The sequence below is a fragment of the Guillardia theta genome (assembly GCF_000315625.1).
Source record: "Guillardia theta CCMP2712 unplaced genomic scaffold GUITHscaffold_7, whole genome shotgun sequence".
NCBI lineage: Eukaryota > Cryptophyceae > Pyrenomonadales > Geminigeraceae > Guillardia > Guillardia theta.
In genome coordinates, this window is record NW_005434667.1 from 1,026,951 (window position 1) to 1,041,771 (window position 14,821).

A 14,821-nucleotide genomic window follows, 5' to 3' on the forward strand; every position below is an offset into this window, starting at 1 on the left:
CCAACGGTTGCGATGGATATGGAAATTCAGTTGGCTGCAAGTCCTGTATGTTTCAGAATCAGACCTATGAAGGAAGGTACTGCACAGTAGACAATGACTGTAGCACAAATGCGACTTGTGAATATGGTGTAAAATTTCAGGTCTTTGTAGCAAACGTTACTGTATCAGAAGGTATATCGAAAACGATGGCACTTTGCAGAATCCCAGCAGTCTCTTGGCCTCCTGTACTCTCTGGTTTTCAGCAAGTCCAGCTTCCACAATTGCTCTTCAATGGATTCGCGAAAATTTTTGTCAGTGTGAGATTTTCTCCTAAGATTCCCTTTACTCATGATTCAGCTGTTTTTTTCGTTTACGATGATCCAATGATACATTCTGTCTTGCCGAACAGTGCTCCTTCGAGAGGTGGAACAGTTGCTACCATTTCGGGGACGAACTTTAAATATGAGCAAAACATTTTTACCGTGAATTATCCTTGTACCAGGGCACAGGCACCTGTAGCTTGTGATTTCTCCACTGGATACGATGCTGTACCTGCAAGTGTTGAGGTTTTCTGTAGGTGGCACGAACGATTGCCGTCTGCTTATGGTACATTCGTAGATTCTTCGACTGTGTTGTGTAAAACACCGCGGGTTTGCTTTGAAGGAAGTACTATGTCTGGATGCGAAGATTGCGTAACAGAGGGTTGCTTGGAACCATCCTTACCTTACTCTGTAAGTCTTCCAACAGATTCGACCATTTCCTTCCAGTTGTCATCGGACAATCAAATATTCGTCATCGGAGATGCAGAACTTTTTGTCTATTCAATCACTTCTTTCGTCCCATTTGGTGGTGTGTACAATGGAGGTACTCATGTTACGATATCAGGGTTGAACTTTGACAGAGGTGGCCAGCTTCCATACAACGCTTACTGCAAGTTTTCACGAGTGGTTGTGCCCGCACAATTCATTCCACAAGAACAACTGATCATATGCATCTCACAGCCTCTCCTGGACATCTACACGAACCTTGAAATCAATCTGGGCATCAATGTCAGTGACGACTCGCTTTGGACAGATGACAGACAGTATTTCTTCATGTACACCGCCTATCCAAATCCCCTGGAAATTCTACCTGATTCTGGATCGTTTCATGGTACCCAACCTATTTCTTTCAGCGTCCCACGACCATTGCAATTTAACAATTTTCGGTTCAAATCATTCTCATTCAATACGTTTCTTGAAGGAGTCGAAGTACACTTGATTGTAACAGGAGAAAGCTCTACGGATCCGAGACTAAACGGGCAGTTAGTTGCTCTTCGCCATCTGTTGGCTATGGAAATGAATTTGGAGCTGTGCATGAAGAGAGATTCCTGCAATGGCAATTTAATTTGTATTAGAGAATGTAAGAAGCATACATTGTATTGTTCGATTGAAAACCTTTGCTATGGAAATGCAACTTGTTCATGTCGTATTCCGGATGTCAACGCTCAAGAACAAATTATCCCCTCTGATATTCAATTTGGGGCTGTTTCTTCTATCAACAATTCTGCATTTGTATTACCTGTTCGTGTTGAACCAGTAACTTCTGTCACTGAGGTTGAAAGAGCACTGCTCAAAATTTTTCAGGCCTCTCAAATTTATTCCGACCTGAAGAACAACGCAATAAATTATTACTTTTTCCAATCCATGGGATACCCTGATTTCTGCACCGTTGGGTCAAATAATGTCAAGTCTTGTCTCAATTTTCAAATCACTGTTTCTCCATTTTCGTACATGTACTATTCAGAATATGGAACATTCGCCCAGTTTGGAAGTTTGCTCACAGCGGGTTGGGTTGCAAATAACAGCCTGATGCAAGCCAATGTTGCCCAATCATCTTCAAGCATCTCTCCCACAGTCAGGCTTCGATTCTCGATAAATGGACAGCAATTCAGTCAGAACTCTATTTCGTTCTTTTACTATACAGTGAGAGAAATTTCACCATTTGGAATTCCGATCCGCTTCAAGTTTTCATTCCAATCTATTTCAAATGGTGATACTCAAGTATTGATTGCTTGCCCGAATTCAACAAGTACATGTCGTGAAACCTTTGTGAGGCAGTTCAACTCTCTTGCTACTATCACAGTTTACGGAAACAATTTTGTGAACACAACCTATTCGTCTCAGTCAGCTCCAAAATGCCGGTACGGTTATCTTCAAGACAACATGCCAGATGTTCTAGGCAGTCAGCTTGTAAGTTCTGTTGTAGTGCCGGTTGTTAATGTCAACTATCAACAAGGTTATGTAGAGTGCATTCAACCGACAGTTTTCAACCTGAACACTGCATTCAACATGTCGATGGGCGCTTACGCGATTCGAGTCGAGGTTGCCCTCAACGGCCGCGATTTCAGTTTCAGCTCTCTGAGTGCGGGGGGTCTAACAGGTCTGACCTTGTTCCTGGAGCCACAGCTGACATCTATGTCTCCCTACTTCGGTCCAATCACAGGCAACACTCTCATCACTGTTATCGGTCAAGGGTTTCAGGTAGAAGCGTCACGAAGAACACCATCAACAAGCTTTTGTTTGTTTGACGTTTATGGGTCTTTAGCTTCGGCTCCCCCTTGGGCTGTCACAGCAGCTACAGTCATCGACAGTTCTACAATTATCTGCCGTTCTCCTCTACTTAGTAAGAATGGATATGGTTACACTCAGGTGGTTCAACTGCTTCCACCACAGCAGATCTATGTCTATGTTACTTTTGACAACTTTCATTGGCACACTGATCCTATCAAGAGCGCAGAGAATGCATTCTCCTTCTTTGATTTGCAGTATATCATTCCCAATCTTGCTGCAATTCAATACTCTGCCCAGTCAACCACAACCCTGACTTTCAGTGTCGGCAATTTTCTGCTATCGAATTTGAACGGGTATTGCTGGTGGAGAGTACCGCAAAGCACCCTAGATTCTTCGTTTGTCACGGTTGCAACGCCTATTGGGGGAAACACATACCAATGTCAGATTCCGGATTGGAGCAAAATACAATTGAACGGACAATCAGCCGCTTCTTTGATCCCTTGCACCGGAAAGGACATCAACGCCTCACTAGCCACTTGTAACTCCGATGGCAGTCTGACTGTTCCTTTCGGTGTTGCTTTCCAAGATGCCAAAAGTACGATAACAGAATCTTCTTTCAACTTTGATCAAGAATTTACATTTTACTCCACACCTCATTTCAACGATTATTTACCCAAGCTAGGTGACACAAATGGAGGTACAGTGATCCAAATATATGGAGACAATTTTGTAAACTCCAATCAAATACAATGCAAATTTGTCTTTAAGTCAATCCAACAGACTGCTACCTCAGTTCTATTCATTTCAAGTAAATTGATGGAATGTGTCACCCCCCCTGAGTTGAACTCCAAGGAAGTCACATTATATATTACCTTCAACGGTGCTGAACAAATCTCTTGTAATACTTCTTCCATCTGCAAATTTTGGCATCCGTACTACAACGCAGAGAAATCTTGCTGTTCATGGAATGGAAATCAAATTGATACGTTCAGTTACTCTCCGAGGCCAACTGTGAGTGCCTTGCAGCCGAATGCAGCACCCTCCCTTGGTGACACCGACATCAAGATCATTGGGAACAATATCATAACCGGTGTGAACGGAATCGTCTATGCATGCCTGATAGATTCAAATTATGTCCCTGGAGTATTCCATGCAGAGGGTGGGCTTCAATTCATGACATGCCTCACATTGCCAAACATGAGAATCAGCAACCTGGAAGTTCGAGTAAGTTTGAATGGTTTTGAATGGTCGGACAGCTTTCAAATTTTGAGTGTGTACAAGCCATTGCGACTATTCAGTGTAAGCCCTGCCTTCACTCTCTGGGATAATCCAATACAGGAAGTTACTCTTGTCGGAGTCAATTTCGTAGTACCCAGTGCGCAAGTTGGAAGCATTCTTGTGCGATTTGCCGAATTTGACACTTCAGTTCAACCTCCGATTGTAAGATGGAAAAAAGATCTTTCTCCTGCTCGCTATGGCAATGCAATAGCTGATGTGTATGAGCCTTCCTTAGCCGGAGGAATTCTTACCGATGTCATCACTGTCTCTCCACCAAAACGCACCCCTTGTAGTCAGGTAGGAGCCTTATATTGCGAAGCTGGAGTGGTTCAAATTTTTGTGAGTCAAAACGAGGGAAATGATTGGACCTGGGAAACTGTAGATTTTGCCTACATATTACGTCCAAATTCTAAACAGCAATGCTTTGGTGAAGTTACTGGAGCGAACCCTACCTGTGCGTTTGCAGCTATAGAATCTCAGGGTAAAGTTGTTTTCTTGGACCAGCCGTGGAATGTTAGGGGAACCTGTGAGCTGGGAAGTGACAGCATCTCGGGACAAGGAGCCACTACCGGGCGATGCGTGTGTACGTCAAGTGATTGCAGTACTGGAGCCTACGATTGTGGTGATCGCACTGGAGACCTGACGTTGGGCTGCTCTATCAAGGCTGCCATCACCCATATGGAACCCAGGAGTGGTCCACATGTTGGGGGAACCAAAGTGACGATCCGAGGTTTCAAAATTAACAACGGCACAGGATACTTTTGCAAGTTTGGGACACAAATCGTGCAGGCATCATTGAATCTCTCCTATGGCCTTGTCGAATGTGCGTCTCCACCTTTAGACAAGAACGGAAGTGTTGAGGTAGAGATAACAATCAGTGGCGGATCTGGACAGATAGTGGATTCCAATGCGGAATGGACTGTGTCTCGAGGCTATCACTTGTTTCACTACTTTTTGACACCGACGATGGTTGGTTTGCAGCCTTCCATCGGCCCGGCAGATGGAGGCACCCTTGTGACAGTGACCGGAGGGTTGACTGACAAACTCATGGCGCTGGGGGTGACGTGGAGGTCTCTTGATGTAGACTCCTCAGGAGCTCCCCAATGCAAGGGCCAACAGATTGCAGGATTGTGCAATGGAATGTACGTCTATGGAAGTTACACCGACTATGGTCCCGTGACTCCTGGATTTGAATCATATTGCGTATATGAACCTCATTGTCGTTTTCAACTGGATTATGAGCATATCGGGATCAAGTGTAAGTTTTGTTCACTGACATTAAATTACTGCTTTGATTCAGTCAATGTTACGTTCCTCAAACCGAATGTTGTTCAATGTATAACCTCTCCAAATCAAATGTTGCAGAATGGAAGCGCTTTCTCTGACCTTATGAGAGTCTCACTCACTTTGAATGGCCAATTGTACATGGACATTCCAACTGCCTTTGTCGTCCATGCTTACAACAACATTTATCGTGTAGTTCCCGAAGCTGGTCCTCTGAGCGGAGGAACCTGGGTGACTTTATTTGGACAAGGATTCATTTCATCAAGTCTGACGGTATGCAAATTTGGAGTTACCGCAACTAGGTATGAGTACGTCAGTTCCAGTCTAATGCAATGCTTATCACCGCCGAGCGTACAGGAACAGAGTGTCAACATACAAATATCCTTTAATGGAATTCAGTTTGAACCATCCTCCAATATTCCCTCGTTCAGTTACATAATCTTATGGACAATCTCTCAGATATCTCCTGTATTCAGTGGTGAAACAGGAGGTTCATATGTCGAAGTTTTAGGTTCAAATTTTTTCAATACTACCTCAATATCATGTAAGTTCGGGACGACTGTTGTGCGGTACCCTGATGCTCAATTCATCTCATCCTCTCAAGTCACGTGTCTCCTCCCTCGACAGACATTGCCGCGCCCTCACTTTGTCACAGACAGAGCCTCATGCGACGGTACATACGTACAAGGAACACAAAGAAACGACAGTGGATGGTCAGTCTGTGCTGGTTGTGTCGAATGCTGCTCCTGTCCAAATTGTCCTAACTGTCAAGTCTGTATTTGCACAACAACTACTGGGTGTTGCACGTCGACATTGGCAAACGATACAAGACAGTTTTTCCGTGGATGTGCTCCAAACCCTCCCCTTGCACCGGGTACCCCTCGTTCGCTTTGTCTCAATCCAACGTACAAATGTGCATGGGTGGTCATCGATCCAACAACCAAGTACTTGACCTGTGCCTTGCAACCTTTTGCAGGAACTCTCTTGTTGCCGCCCCAACCTACAGACATTCTTTTCAATCCGAACACAACCTTTCTATTCCCTGACCTCGCTCTCCGACTGACAGTACCTTTCTTTCTTGCCTTGGATGGACAGACATGGACCTCAAGTTGCTTGCGCAATCCCGAGTCGAGTGTTCCTCCCTGTCCTACTGAGACTCAAGGATGGAATGGCACCTTTACTATTCTTGAGCAGTACAATGTAACAGCCTTTAAACCAAACGTAGCCCCGTTGACAGGTCAAACCGTGATCACCGTCTTTGGCGAAGGATTCGTGGCTTCGTCTTCCATCATATGTAAATTCGGATACAAGAACGGTGGAACCTTTGATCCTAACAACCCAACTGATGCAGCTGGCGTATTAGTAGGTGTGATAGCAAATGAAGTGCCTGGAACGTTTGTAGATTCGTTTTCAATCATTTGCTTTTCTCCCCCCTTGGATAAATTAGTCTACGAATATGTCAATCAAAATTCCATTGCAATACAGCCTGTCATCACCCTGGATGGTTCGCCGCAAGGCTACTCTACACCAAATCCGATGTTTTATTACACTCCACTATGGAAAGTGACGAACATTCTTCCCTCAGCTGTTCCAACTCTTGGAGGTTACTTGGTGACTGCCTTTGGGCCATATTTCCACTCTTCAACCAGTGTGATGTGCAAGTTTGGAGCGTATTATGCAACAGAAGTCTTTCAGGAGGGTACGCAAAAGATTGTTTGCCGAAGCCCATCAGTTCAGATCCAGATGAAAGTGAACTTCACAGTGACTGTAGATGGTGAAATTTGGAGTCAACCGTCGAACACGTCAATATTCTATTTTTATGGAGTGAGAAATGCATTGCCCTTTGGCGATAATGAATATGGTCAACTAGGATTTGGTGTCCGAGGACCAAGACCTTTCAGTGGCCTTATGTGCGTAGGAGGGAAATACGACGGGCTATACTGCCAGCATGCACTAGATTGCCCCAATGGAATCTGCTCCTTCGTGTCAAAAGACTTGAACCTAGAACCAAGATACCTAAGCCTTTTGTTTGGGCACAACGTGACCCATGGGGCCATGGGACAAACGCACACGATGTTGATTTCATCTGAAACATATTCTGATGTTTATGGCACGCAGCCAACTAAGGGTGTCCTCTATTCTTTTGGCGATAATCTGGTCGGCCAGCTAGGTTTCGGCTTTGCGGGGCCCTCCTATTTTCAATACAATTTTTCTGCACCATCAGCAGTCATTTGCGAGCCATCTGAGGTATACCTGCTAGACAGAAGAGTCGACAGCCGTGCAATTGTTGGTTTGCCCAGCAGCTGGCCAGCAGAATCTTGGATTGTTCCAACCTGCATCAAGTATCAGGACGTGAACACAAAGGGAGTTTGGTCCTCCATAGCGATAGTGCTTTTCAACCCGTTTTATTTGGAGCATGTCGAAAGGGTAGCAGCTGGAAGTTTTCATAGTCTCGCTCTTACCAGCCAAGGAAATGTGTATGCCTGGGGATGGAACAATTATGGACAGCTTGGAATGGGGTCTGCAGACATGCGCCCGAATATCCCTTATCCTTCTGAGGTCCTTTTTTTTGCTTCTTTGAATTCGAAAGTCATAAAACTTGCAGCTGGTTTCTCACATTCTGCTGCAGTCACATCGGGGGGAGTTTTGTACACCTGGGGTAATAACAAGTATGGGCAGTTGGGTCAAGGTGATTATCTCGCACGTCGCTTACCAACTGCTGTCTCGGGCTTCTATGATTCGAATGGAAGGGTTTTGCAAGTGTTTGATGTGGCATGTGGGCTATACCATTGTTTAGCGCTAAGTGAACAAGGGCTTGTGTGGAGCTTCGGTTTGAATTCCAGAGGACAGTTAGGCACTTGCGACTCTACCCCTGTTTTTGATGGCGAGAGCTTAGTTTGTAACAACCCAACCCCTCTGATGATAGACGCTGCTGTTTACTCCAGTCCATTTCCCCGTCAGGTCTTCTTTTCGCATGTTACAGATTACACAGGAGCTTTGATTGGTCAGCCTTACGTCGTTCAGATCCATGCAGGAGCATTTCACTCGATTGCAGTGACTATCAATTGTGCTCAGACGTTGAAATCTCTATCAGTCTCTTGTACTGCATATGATTTCTCGAATACCGATCTGTATGTTTGGGGGAATAACCGATATGGACAACTGGGGCTTGGTGTTAATTCAGATACAAGCTTCAAGAGCTTTCCAGCACTTGTGACAGCCCTACAAACCATCTCGTCAAGATGTAGATCCGGGCAGAGTAGTAACTGTATTGAAGCCCAAACATTCATGAAGGACGGAAAGCACGTAGTGAGTGCCGCGGGAGGGAGCTGGCACACGCTGGTATCTGTAGTACAACAAGAAGCCATTGGCTACAGGAGATCTTATGCCTCCATCAGCAGGGTGTACAGTATGGGTAACAATGATCAAGGACAGCTTGGACATGGCGACCGAAAAATCAGAAATACACCTACTGAGATCCAAACGAACAATGTCGAACTGCATGAACTCGGGGCGAACTACTACCAGTCTTTCTTCACAGTTGGCTGTCCTCCGTCTGACAGCAACGTATGCAATCACAATGGACAATGCTCAGAGCAAGGAATCTGCACCTGCTTCTCTGGATATCGCGGTGAAAGTTGTATGATTGAGTGCGATGGTGGAGCTAAGACCGTTTGTTCCTTGCATGGTAACACTACACTAGCAGAAATCATTAGCAGGTGGAGACAGAAGAATATCTTAGCAACTTCTGGTCATAGTCTGAAACGTAGACTGGATGCTGCAATGAAAAAGTATGTTTGTGTGATCCCTGGAGCTGTGGATTCAGTGTATCCGAGCTTAGCAATGTGCTCTGCTAAATGTGCTTCGCAAGGTGTATGTAAAGCAATTGATGTTACGATGATCACCAGCGAGCAAGTTCTGAATTTGCTGAATAGCATTGTTCAAGATTTTCCCACCATGAGTACCGCAGTGAATTTTGTGATTGAAGATTGGCCCATCTACCTCTTTGTGTCTGGTCAGAGCAGTTTGAAGTTCCCGTCCGAGGCTCGTGCGGCTGTCCTTGACAACTCTACCGTGGGTCCAAGTCAAGGATATTGGACCAGAAACGACATCATGCCAATGCTGCAGATGCTTCAGAACAGGTCCACGTGCTGGTCAAATTATAGCTGTGGCTATGGGCAATGTCCGATCATACCCGGAGTTACTCGAGTCACAGTCGGAGAGTCGAACTTTGATGTTGCACCTGGTTGTAGAGATGGGATGACTGCACAGGTTCACTTCAAGAAAAGAATAGAAGAGATCGATCAAGTGTGGAGTAATCTTGAAATGGCAAACCCTTCTTGTGATCCCATTGCGGTTGCAAACATGTATGGGCTCACGAAAGAGCAAGTGCAATACATCTGGGCCTCTTTCGAGACGAACCCTTCCAACGTCTCGAATGCAATGCTGTCTCAGCCCGAGAGTTACTTGAATGCTCCGATTGTCGACCCGGTCCTTGCTGTCTCGCAAGTCTGGAACGCGTTCGATGTTGCCTGTCAAAACTATTCTCTTTCCCAAATTGACGCTGGTAATGAGTGTAATTCTAACCTCTAGTTCTGACTTTGCCTTGCAGGTTGTATGCAAGATGGTACGTGTGTTTGTAGTTATGGATGGACTGGATCTGCCTGCAATGTCGAATGTAAGGGCGGGGCCAGCAATCCTTGCAGCAATCATGGAATATGCCGAACAGATGGGATGTGCATCTGCGACCGAGGATGGACTGGGGCCGACTGCTCCATAGAATGTGCAGGAGCGGCGGAGAATCCAAACCATTGGCCATGTCACCTGCACGGGAATTGTGAAGGATGGTTTATCAACCCTCAGACACAATTTCAGTATGGTCCTGTCGATGTTGGACAAGCAAAGTTCTTCACAAACGCCAAGGGATTGACGACCTTTGACGTGGGGACAAGCGTGGCGACAAACGGGTCGTGCCAATGTCATTATGGATTCCGAAACGCGATTGGAGACTACTCGTGTTCTGCTGAATGCCCAGGGATAGCTCTGGACTACGTAGCAGAGACTGGAGAATGTTACAACAACGGGATGTGTAATGCCACGGGACAGTGTCTGTGCTATCCCGGGTATAGGAATATTTCTTGCAACGTCGAATGCGTAGGAGGGCATCTACGTGACCCCGTGCTTGGGACGTTCTACTCGAACGAATGTACCGCTCAGCTCATCTGCGACGTGTACCCAGACTATGTCATCCAGAGCCGCAACGGGCCCATCAAGTGTAAGGATATGAACCCGTACGCGCTCGACTACAGCAGGGACTACAACCAGTCGGTCTCGGGGGTCTACCTTCGAGTTTTCAACGGCCTGTGTCAGTTCGAAGATCTGCCGTATCGGCTGGATCAGCGAGCAGCTCCTGTCCCCAGCTGCCCGTACGTCGACTGGTGCAACCCGAACATCTCCATCGCCCTGAGGAATGGCGTCTGCAGTCAGAGCGACTACTGCATCGAGCATCAGACTCAGACCAAGAACTTCGAGGGGCAGCCGGTCAACCTGACCTCCACCTTGAAGGATGCTTTGCTGGGCCCCCCACCCCAGGGATGTCCCAGTGTTGAATGCGCACAAATCTCCGCGTACATCGACAAGATGAAGTATCCCGCGAGCGACAATCGCTTCCAGTACCATGACTATGAACCTGACCTCGCCCCAAACCACTCTCCTCTGCTGGGCAAGTGCTACTGCCTTCCCGGATTCCGAGGAGCTAGTTGCAATCAGAGATGTCCGGGGGGAACATATGGAGGTGAAGACCTCAGCGGTCGGTTCAGATTCTTCCCTACAACCTTGGACAGAAAGGCGACAGACCAGCAGGTGTACGGCTTCGACGTCTTACGCGGATGGGACAGCACAGGCGATGGAGTGCCAGATGGGGTAGCGGGGCGAGGGTTGATCAACATTTGCTCAGGCAACGGCTTCTGCGAAGAGGACGCGACGTGCTCCTGCTTCTTGACCGATAAGGGCCCTCACACAAACGAGGTTTACGTGACTGGCTGGCGAGGGCTTGCGTGTGAAATTGAATGCCCGGGAGGAGCGCACTCGATCTGCAGTCGTCATGGCGTGTGCGACGACGTTGGCGAGTGCTCGTGCTTCAAAGGCTTCCGCAACAAGAGCTGTGAGGTGGCGTGTCTAGGGCAGAGGGACTGCAACCCAGCCACGGGCTGTGAGGGGGTCTGCAACTACGCAGGATCCTGTCAGGAGGACGGATCCTGCATCTGTGAGGCAGCGTTCAGAGGCAGCGCATGCGAGCTTGTGTGTCCTCCCTTCACTGGCTTGGCGTCAGACATCTGCAACTTGCGGGGAGTCTGCAATGCGGAGGGTGTGTGTAACTGCTACGTGTGGTACCAGGGAGTCGCGTGCGAGCAGATCGCGTCTTGGGTCATCGCAGTAGTCGTTCTCTTCACCTTGGCTCTCATTGCCGTCTCGGTACACCTTATCCGCAGGTGGCTGCACAACCGCATGCGCGCCCGACGACGAGCACGACGAGAACGGAGGAAAGTGAGGAGAACAGAAGCTGCTGTGAATAGAATGAAAGGCTACAAGGTCCCAATCCCCGACGACATGTCTATGCAGGCAAAGGGGATATGATTTACAGTACAGAATCATTCAGAGAAGACGCAAGCGAGAACAGAAGCATTCCAGGTAGAGATGAAGAGAATATTTCCCCAAGCGTGCGACTTACTTGGATGCACCTTCTCTGGTTGCGACCTAACGACGAAATGTAAATCAATTAAACAAATTCAAAATCTGACTTCACCTTTCGTGCCCGGCCGATCTGGGGTGATTGTAAAGAATATCAGTGATGGACAACGACTTCTGACAGGTCAACGTCTCAGGCTTCCACAGCTTGATCGTTCCATCCATAGAGGTTGAAATTAAAGAATATTCAGGTGACAATGACCTGACAGTCCATGGTCATCCGCATCGAAAGCAAGCAACAAACACACATGCTCAGGCCTGTCACTGCCGCATCGTGGGCGGTCACTGCTTGGACGACTTCGCCTATTGTCGGATCATGTTAGATGAGGTTGAGCGCATGTTTGAAACATGAAGAAGACCTGTCCCGTAATCCCACATCCATATCTTCCCGCGTGTATCGCTTGCATAGACAGCGATGAAGGTGTCTCTGCCACGATCAATCTGACAGCTCTGCACGTTGTTGAATTTCTCTGACTCTCCTTCAAGGCTCTGCAGGCATGGAAGTCACCTTATGTCTCCATTCTTACATCTCATTCACAAGTGTGCATCTTCCATCTTCAATGCTCCACATCCTGACCGTCCCATCGTCACCTCCCGAGATCACCTGGTCGCAATTCAAACGGCTCCTACTGGGGCTATATTAACCACTCTCTCTTGCTGCAGGACGTGAAGAGCAGCAACCCCACTGTAATGACTGGACGAGAGTCAGCTCCTGCTCCTACTCATGCTCATGCTCCTGCTCCTGCTCCTGCTCCTGCTCCTGCTCCTGCTCCTGCTGATGCTCCCCTCCCACCCGCCTGCCCTACTTTTTTCCTCCCCTATTTTTCTCCTCTGCCTCACCCACCCTTCGAGTCTGAGTAGAGGCAAGGCACCTTGTGGTCCCCATAACTATGGAACCACATCAGAGACAGCAGAAATCGGCCGGCCCTTACATCCCAGATGTTGATGGTTGTGTCGACGGACCCTGTGATGAGATGGACTTGATCCGAGTCATCTGGACTTGTCAAGGCGATGCTCCAGATGGGCCCTGAATGACCCGCGTACTCTCGATGAGCAGGAGAGCCTGGAGAGCTGTCGATCTGTTTCTCGAGATCTCACCACGTGAGCGAGGGCGAGGAGAGGGTCACCTTCCACAGCCGAGCCTTGCAGTCCAGTCCTCCAGCCACAACAAAGTCTCTCATGGCCGCCATGCACAAGATCGGCCCAGGTTGAGCATGATCTACATCGGAATGAGACGATGAGCACGATGGGTCTTTGCTTGCCTGCTCCAAAGGACCGGATAGGAGCCGGGGCTTTCTTTTCCGCAGACTCCAATGTGTAGCTCAAGAAGGTTGGGATCCGATACATGAAAATCCTCCTGTCCCCTCCTCCTGTGAAGAGATATGGACCTCCTGGAGCAAACGATCAGTCAAAGCTCCCAAATCTCCTGCCCTTGCATCACCGCCACACATGCTGATCACCGGCCCTTCATGGTCATGAAGGACTGTGGCTCTCATGCCCTTCGGATTATTCGGCAAAAGTTTTTCACTCACGTTGAGCCTCAAGATTCTCTTCCAGTTGCGAGCCTGTAGATCAGAACCCTCTTGGTGGTATGATTGCCCCGATTTCAATCCGAGTGCAACCTTGTACCTCTCGATCTTCTGCCTCCCGAGCGCTCGATGCACGCATCTTTGCCAGAGAGTAGAAGATTCAAGAGATTGCACGAGAGAATTCCATGATGTCGAGACCATCTCCATCTTCGCCAACTCGTCCAGGTCGCAGAATCCTAAGATGTACAGGAAGAGGCTCCTATTGCACAACGTCACGTTTATGCAGCTTGATCTACACCATAGAAACTTGGCGAGTCGCGCACCTTGGCATGCCTCTTTCTCTCTCTCCCTCCTCCATGAAGCCCCAGGCTCCTCCTGGTCGCGACAGAAGCTCCCGGAACCCAAGTTGTCGCGCCATGACATTGGTGGAATGATGTGTCCCACGAATGATGGGTGACATATTGTTAAGTGAAATGGTCTGGAGGCCGGGAAGGTTGACTGGGGTAGTAATAATAGCTATTACTACCCCACCTCCTTCACATTTCTTCCCTGCCATGACCTCCGCCTATGGCGGCAAGGCTGGGAATGGGAGACTGGGCGAAAAGATGCTGAAGATGCTGCCACTGAGTGCTGAGCTGAAGTCAGGACGACAGGTAGAGGTTGATCTTGTTCGAGAGGAGGAATGGGAAGAATGTATGCGACTCTTGAACGCGATCATTGAGCAAGGAAGGGCGTGGCCATTCGACAAGACATATACAAGGATGGAAGATTTTCAAGGATACTTCCTCAGCCACACAGCCTTCGTTGTGAGATCAACAAGTGCTGGGCTTGATGCGAACAAAAAATTTTCAAATCCAGGGGATGTCATGGGAATATTCTACATCAAACCGAACTACCCTGGTCGCTGTTCACATGTTTGCAATGGCGGATTCATCACGAAAGAGGAATTCAGGATGCAGGTATGATCAGAAATAATCCTGAGCCTCTTTGATGAAATGGAGTATGACACGTACATTTGCTACAGGGAGTGGGAAAGTTGATGGGGGCATGCTACCTTAAGTTCGCAAGAGCACTAGGATATGAGATGTCCTACTTCAACCTCGTGTTCGCCTCCAACGAGGAGAGCATTCGGTTATGGGATGGTCTCGGGTTTCAGAGAGTCTCTCTGCTGAAAAAATGCGCGAAGCTCAAGGTTGTCTGCTGGAAGCGCTTGCCCTTGCTGACGCGGCTGTGACAGGGCATCGAGGGCCTGGTGGATGCATATGGATATTGCTACGATCTTGCTACGGTAGATGAGAAGTTTGACCCCATCAAGGTCGCCAGGTCACGATCAATGAGCCCAAGATGGTTCGCGTTCAAACGACTTTACGGCGAGTGGTCGCCTTATCTTCTTCCGTGTTTTGTTGCTTCAACCATTTTCCTGTTGATACAATGATGTGAAGTTTTTTTAAA

General features: G+C 47.8%; 4 protein-coding genes across 4 annotated transcripts; 3 read left to right on the forward strand and 1 right to left on the reverse strand.

Moving 5' to 3' along the window:
• Positions 1 to 7,520: 7,520 nt before the first annotated feature.
• Positions 7,521 to 7,958, forward strand: GUITHDRAFT_56334 (hypothetical protein; the record flags this gene model as incomplete). Its single annotated transcript, XM_005839998.1, has 1 exon — positions 7,521 to 7,958. A coding segment is annotated over one exon (438 nt), but the record flags the coding sequence as incomplete, so codon positions are not given.
• A 1,737-nt stretch (positions 7,959 to 9,695) lies between these two features.
• GUITHDRAFT_64838 (hypothetical protein) lies at positions 9,696 to 11,729 on the forward strand (the record flags this gene model as incomplete). Its single annotated transcript, XM_005839999.1, has 2 exons — positions 9,696 to 9,972; positions 11,143 to 11,729. Coding segments are annotated over 2 exons (864 nt in total), but the record flags the coding sequence as incomplete, so codon positions are not given.
• Positions 11,730 to 11,743: 14 nt separating this feature from the next.
• On the reverse strand, positions 11,744 to 13,792 carry GUITHDRAFT_101522 (hypothetical protein; the record flags this gene model as incomplete). Its single annotated transcript, XM_005840000.1, has 10 exons — positions 11,744 to 11,849; positions 11,899 to 12,042; positions 12,089 to 12,143; positions 12,200 to 12,329; positions 12,379 to 12,444; positions 12,681 to 12,728; positions 12,773 to 12,834; positions 12,877 to 12,919; positions 12,968 to 13,059; positions 13,282 to 13,792. The coding sequence occupies 10 exons, from the start codon at positions 13,790 to 13,792 to the stop codon at positions 11,744 to 11,746; spliced, it is 1,257 nt and encodes a 418-aa protein (XP_005840057.1).
• Positions 13,793 to 13,923: 131 nt separating this feature from the next.
• GUITHDRAFT_64615 (hypothetical protein) lies at positions 13,924 to 14,804 on the forward strand (the record flags this gene model as incomplete). The annotated part of the gene is made up of 3 exons (XM_005840001.1): positions 13,924 to 14,328; positions 14,394 to 14,561; positions 14,607 to 14,804. The coding sequence occupies 3 exons, from the start codon at positions 13,924 to 13,926 to the stop codon at positions 14,802 to 14,804; spliced, it is 771 nt and encodes a 256-aa protein (XP_005840058.1).
• Between the last annotated feature and the right edge of the window lie 17 nt (positions 14,805 to 14,821).